At 42.0% G+C, this 6,000-nt stretch overlaps 1 protein-coding gene across 1 annotated transcript in view; it reads left to right on the plus strand.

Annotated features, from left to right (window-relative positions):
* The window catches only part of LOC100492966 (A.superbus venom factor 1), a 49,490-nt gene extending 43,707 nt beyond the window's left edge, over positions 1-5,783 (plus strand). Inside the window, exons 33-41 of the mRNA XM_002940053.4 lie at positions 237-288; positions 445-532; positions 1,535-1,624; positions 1,903-2,008; positions 2,227-2,316; positions 3,219-3,305; positions 4,615-4,698; positions 4,790-4,925; positions 5,075-5,783. Coding sequence (XP_002940099.3) covers positions 237-288; positions 445-532; positions 1,535-1,624; positions 1,903-2,008; positions 2,227-2,316; positions 3,219-3,305; positions 4,615-4,698; positions 4,790-4,925; positions 5,075-5,216 — 875 coding nt within the window. The 3' untranslated portion in view covers positions 5,217-5,783. The remainder of the gene's footprint in view (positions 1-236; positions 289-444; positions 533-1,534; positions 1,625-1,902; positions 2,009-2,226; positions 2,317-3,218; positions 3,306-4,614; positions 4,699-4,789; positions 4,926-5,074) is intronic.
* Positions 5,784-6,000: the final 217 nt, after the last annotated feature.

Below are 6,000 nucleotides of genomic sequence, written 5' to 3' on the forward strand. Positions count from 1 at the left end.
AAATGCAATTTTGCAATACGATAGCACATTATGGAAAGTTACTTACGGCCCAGGCACAAAAAATGTTTCTGATAGTAAAGTGGAATATAAGAACAAGGTCATTCTTATTGCGCCCTAAGATATTTAAAGCTCTTTCACGTTCCTTCAAGATACATACAGAAGACTTTCCTTCCATTTTCCTTGCCCTCTTTCCCTGTTATCTTGACCTGGAATGTTTTTGTTTTTTCTTCAAACAGCTAAACGTCCCGAAGGTGCAATGGGTACAGTGTCTATAGAAGCCTGTGCAAGGTATGGAATGGACATATCATGTCATCCTAAAACTAATTAGATTGACCAAGTCACATTATTAGAGGAACCGTAGCAATAAAAATTGCCAGAAAACCCCGCAATTGACTAAATAAACATGTAGCACCCTGTATAATGACTTCTCCTTCTCCTCATCAGGTATCTCAAGAACTTTGATGCCACCATGTCCATTATTGATATTTCCATGATGACTGGCTATTCCCCTGATACTGATTCCCTGGATAGGGTAAGGGATTGGGTTTTTATGGTTTACAAGACCTGGGCAAACTTTGTGTCTTATATTTATTACATGACAGAAGCTTTCAGTATTATCTTCCTCAGATAGGAAACTAATATGTCCTATATTGGTGATGTCATTGTCTAGTGATGGGCGAAATGTTTGGCCAGGCATGGATTCGCGGCGAATTTTCGCGTTTCGCCACTGGCGGATTGTTTAGTGAAACAGATGGAGAAATTCGCTGCACGTCCAAAAATTGTCGCGCGACAAAAGAATAGCTGCGGGCAACAAAAGAATAACCGCGGGCGACAAAAGGATAGCCGCGGGCGACAAAAGAATAGCCGCGGGCGACAAAAGAATAGCCGCGGGCGACAAAAGAATAGCCGCGGGCGACAAAAGAATAGTCGTGGGTGACAATTTTTTGACGTGCTACATTTTCACCGTTTCGCAAATCTTTTGAAAGATTCTCGAATTTTTCGGTGAAGCTAAAGGGGACAGATTCGCTCATCACTACTGATGTCCTTGGTCACCATTACGTCAATAAATGTCAAAATGTTGCAAGGTAGAACATTACCTTCATTCTTACTGCCAGTCTCCCAAATTCCACCACCACCACCACAGCCAGCAATGAAAGGGGTTCAGAGGCAGTAAAGTTGGTGCTTTGCTTGTAGGATAAAAAAGGCAACCAATGATCTACTCTCAGTTCTTCTATAATTATCTTGACCCGTCTCTTGATAATGACCCTAAGGAAGGTGAACTTAAAAATACTCTGCATTTTTGGTGAAAAGTATATTCTTGTATTGTTTTCCAAACATACTCTATACTGTGTGGGCTTCTCTACGTCTGCTGTAGCATAATGGCCATGGAGGTGGCTCATCACAACACCTTGTTTCCCAGCAAAGCTGAAAAGCATCGTTGGGAGGGTCAGCAATTCAAATCCTTTATTTTGTCCCCGAGGACATAAAAACAAGTTATAAAAAGACTGAGAATTGTTTTTTTTGTTACCCACAGCTAATGAAAGGAGTGGACAAATACATCTCCAAGTATGAAGTCAACAAAGGAGCAAATGAGAGGGGAACTCTTATTCTCTACTTGAACAAAGTACGTAGCCTTTGGATTCTACAACTTTCCTACACGGCTTCCCACAAAGCACTCCATTTATTTACTCCATTGGCTGGTCCCTATACTATTACTTCTTCTCTTCCATCCAATCATTATTCCCTGTTCCTCAAATCTAGCATCTTCAGCCTCTATTCCATCTGTTTAGTCTTTACTTAAGTTCCTATACATCTTTACTCCATGCATTTGGGTCCTTGACTTCTGTTTATGTTGACATTTTTTCCGCCATCATTACCATTGTTTCCCTCTTCATGATTCAGATCTCCCACACAGAGGAAGAATGCGTGAAGTTTTACGCTCATCAATTCTTTGAAGTGGGTTTCATCCAGCCGGCTTCTGTAACCGTGTATGACTATTATAACCCAGGTAAGAACATCTATCCATCTACAAATGGCGACAATATATTAATGTTTGGCCTTACTTTATGCAGGATTAAGTTTGCACAGATGTGCCAAGTTGGGTGTGTAGCCCATGTAGTTAAGGGTTTCCCATTGGCTCCATACATACAACAGACAATATGACTGAAAGTTTTCTTGCCTCCACAATATACAGTTTCTCTTTCATGCCTTGTCCTTCCTTTACAGAAAATCGCTGCACTAAATTTTACCACGTGGAGGAAGGCAGTGCCCTGCTGGGCAGGATTTGCCAAGATGATATTTGCCGGTGTGCTGAAGGTAAGCCAGAAGCCATGGTGATGTTTTTTGATATCAGTTGGTGTCTTCCTGATGCACCCCTGGTGTTTCTTGGTGACATGACTCCTGCTTGTCCGTTGGAATTAAGCACCATTCTTATGGTCGAAACTTTCCTCAAAGATCTAAAAGTAAAGTTACTCTTATAAGGGGCAAAGAAAAGAGTTGAGTTGACCATACAATGGTCAACGTTCTTGTTTGGCAAGCAGTTGAATCTTGTTCAACATGGCCACACAAATGGTGGGCCAAAATGGTTTGCTCTATAATTGGAACTCAGGCCAGTAATCCAGTGACATAGGTTGTCCATGCAGTCCAACTAGAAGAAGGCTACATCCATAGCCCCAACACAACCCTCACCCTATGGGATTTTGAAGTCTTTCTGTTCAATATCTGCTCCAATCTTTAATGGATCAATAAGCCAATTGCTTTGGCAGTATACACAAGCCAATAGGTCACTGAGTCAGTCAAGAATGGTTGGTTGGCAAATGGGCTGATCTAGTTCTTTGGACCACAGGCCAGTAATCCAACTACATGATAGTTTGTGCAAACCCACTGGGGAGCACTGCATCCATAGCTCCAAAACAATCCCTATGGGATTCTGCAGTCTTTTTGACCCTTATCTGATTGAGCTTTAATATTTTAACGCCCAAGGTGGCCATTGCCTTGCCACTATGCACAGACCAATGACTCAGGAGTACCTAGTTGGCAGCCAGTATTAGTCTTTGTCCATCCAACATCCCATGGTACATTGATACAGTACAATGGTTAGTAATAGATTGCATGGAATGGTAAGGAGAATCATAATGAGAAATGATTCCAGACTTCTTCATTACTGACTTCTTCATTGAAGAATTTGACCCAAAACTCTCAATCGTCTTATGTTCCAGAGAACTGTTTCATGCAGCAGCAAATTGAGGGGAAAATCACTGCTGAAATGAGAGTCAACATGGCTTGTGCTCCTGGAGTGGATTTTGGTGAGAATCATCAATTATTAATAATAAATCCAACTAAGTCATGTTTTTTACTATATCAAGTACCCTGCTACCCTACCCTGCTTTAGGGGGTGTCCACACACTGGTTTGGTACATCTGGTGGTCTTGTTCCATAGCTAAAGAAATTGGGAACAAACTGTCGATCTATTGAAACAGCTCCTAAGTATTGATATTTGGAACTCACCGCTCCATTTACTCCTTAATTGAGGATTGAGGTGAAATTAAGGTTCTTTAGCGCCAACAGAGGAAAACGGGAAAATATTGTTCCTGATTCACTGATTCAATATTGAGTAACTTTCCCAGTTAAACTATCCTGCACAATTGTCCCATTTGGACACCCAAGTTACATAGTTACATAGGGTTGAAAAAAGACCAGAGTCCATCAAGTTCAACCCATCCAAGTAAACCCAGCACACACAACCCACACCTACCAATCTATACACTCACATACATAAACTATAAATCAACCACTAGTACTAACTGTAGATATTAGTATCACAATAGCCTTGGATATTCTGATTGTTCAAGAACTCATCCCCCCAAGTGATGGGGAAACCAGGCCTATCCGACCCATTCAGACCCATACAAAGAGTACCGCATCAGTGGCCCAATGAGGTACTTGCCAAACAAGATTGACAGATTTCTGGCCAGTCCCCATCACCTGTTGTCCAGGCCATACTTTTGACTCCATAAGGGGGCCAATATAATGACAAAGCAGTCTGGGTTGGTCTAGTTGGTAGCCTATGGATGCATAACCTAAGTCCACTGACTTTCAAAGGAGGGCTAAAAACAAGTAATACTTCAATGGTCTAGAACAGTGATCCCCAACCAGTGGCTCGGGGGCCACATGTTGCTCACCAACCCCTTGGGTGTTGCTCTCAGTGCCCCCAAACCAGGGAGTTATTTTTGAATTCCTGACTTGGGGGCAAGTTTTGGTTGAATAAAAACAAGATTTCCTACCAAATAAAGCCCCCTGTAAGCTAATAGGGTGCATAGAGGCCCCTAATAGCCAATCACAGCCCTTATTTGGCACCTCTATGAACGTTTATGGTGCTTGTGTTGCTCCTCAAGTATTTTTACATTTGACTGTGGCTCACAAGTGAGAAAGATTGGGGACCCCTGGTCTAGAAATATGACCTATGCTGGCACTAAAGGGCAGCCCAGTGGTGCATGGTTAGCCTTGCTGCACTGGTGTCATTGGTTCAATTCCAGCCAGAGTTCTCCCCCTGTTTGCTTGGGAAATAATACTCAAGCTTTCAACATTTAACTGTCCCGTTATATTAATTCACAGTGTACAAGGCTACTCTTACAGAGGTGCAGCAGAGTGAGAATTTTGACAACTACGTTATGAGAATTCATAAAGTCATAAAGCAAGGTGAGCTTGTGGCATGTTCATATCTAGAGGAAAAAAGCTGGGCAGCTCAACAATCAAAACCCTCATTCGTTTGTTCTCTATAATCCTTTAGGGACAGATGAGAATCTTGAGGACAAGACACGTAATTTTATCAGCCATATTAAATGCCGACGCGCTTTATCCATGCAGCTGAACCGAGATTATCTGATCTGGGGGGTAACTGGGGACCTGTGGCGGCAGCCAGATGGGTAAGTATGGTGGAAGCCTCTTGAGTCAGATTTTATGTCCAGACCAAAGAACAAACCCCAAACTGTCTCTGTCTATGGTCAGGCTGTTCTGTTTCATACATTTATCCCGACTGCCCATTTGAGGGTACTCTCTTGCCTGTTCTTTGTAGCTATTCCTACATCATCGGGAAGGACACATGGATCGAGTGGTGGCCCAACGAGAGGGAGTGCCAGCAACGTGAGAACCTGGATCTCTGTGATGACTTTGAGACAGTTTCTGACAACCTGGAGATCGTTGGATGTCCCAACTGAGGAACCTGATTTCCCACCAAGTCCCAACTGAGGAACCTGATTTCCCACCAAGTCCCAACTGATTTACAACATCTTTCCATCTTCACAAGCTCTTTTATAGGATGTTTCAATAGAGTTCCAGCAAAAGCATTTATTGGCTTTACTTTTCCACTCACTGGGGATCATTCACTTGGCTCTATCACCTTCACTCATAGTTCATCAACATAGTTGTCAGATAAAGATGACAGATATTTATTCAATAAAGGTATTAGCCCTCAAATCCATTCTCCATGGAGATGTGGGAGGTCCCATAGATGGACCAACTGTTTGCCCCAATACTCACTCTAGTGAGACAGTCACAGGTGTCAATAGTATCTTGTAGAGTTGCCTTGAAAAGCTTTCAGCAAACAAAGATTTTTTTTAAAAAAAAATTGACATCTTCTCTCCATTCTAACTTCTAACTATTTAGTGTCTCTCTCTCTTTCTCTTCTTTTAAAGGGGACCTGTCACCCTAAGAAATAATTCCAAATTCTATTCTATTGTGTTTGTCAGGCAAAATAAACGTCACTTACACTATGTAAATATGATTATTCTTGTTTCCATCAGTCTTTTCCGTTTCCATGCCGTGAAACCGTTGCCCTTTTTAGGTACTTTACATTTTGTCCACTAGGTGGCAGCATTGAGTTTATGTTTCAGTAAGCCGTATGCCTGATCAAATCTAGCTACACACGGGTTGTCAGATGGACCAGTATTGGCCCTAAATTGATTAACCCTTGGCAAAACATTCAGACAAGGTCCCACATTT

This window comes from Xenopus tropicalis, chromosome 3 (assembly GCF_000004195.4).
Source record: "Xenopus tropicalis strain Nigerian chromosome 3, UCB_Xtro_10.0, whole genome shotgun sequence".
Lineage (NCBI taxonomy): Eukaryota > Metazoa > Chordata > Amphibia > Anura > Pipidae > Xenopus > Xenopus tropicalis.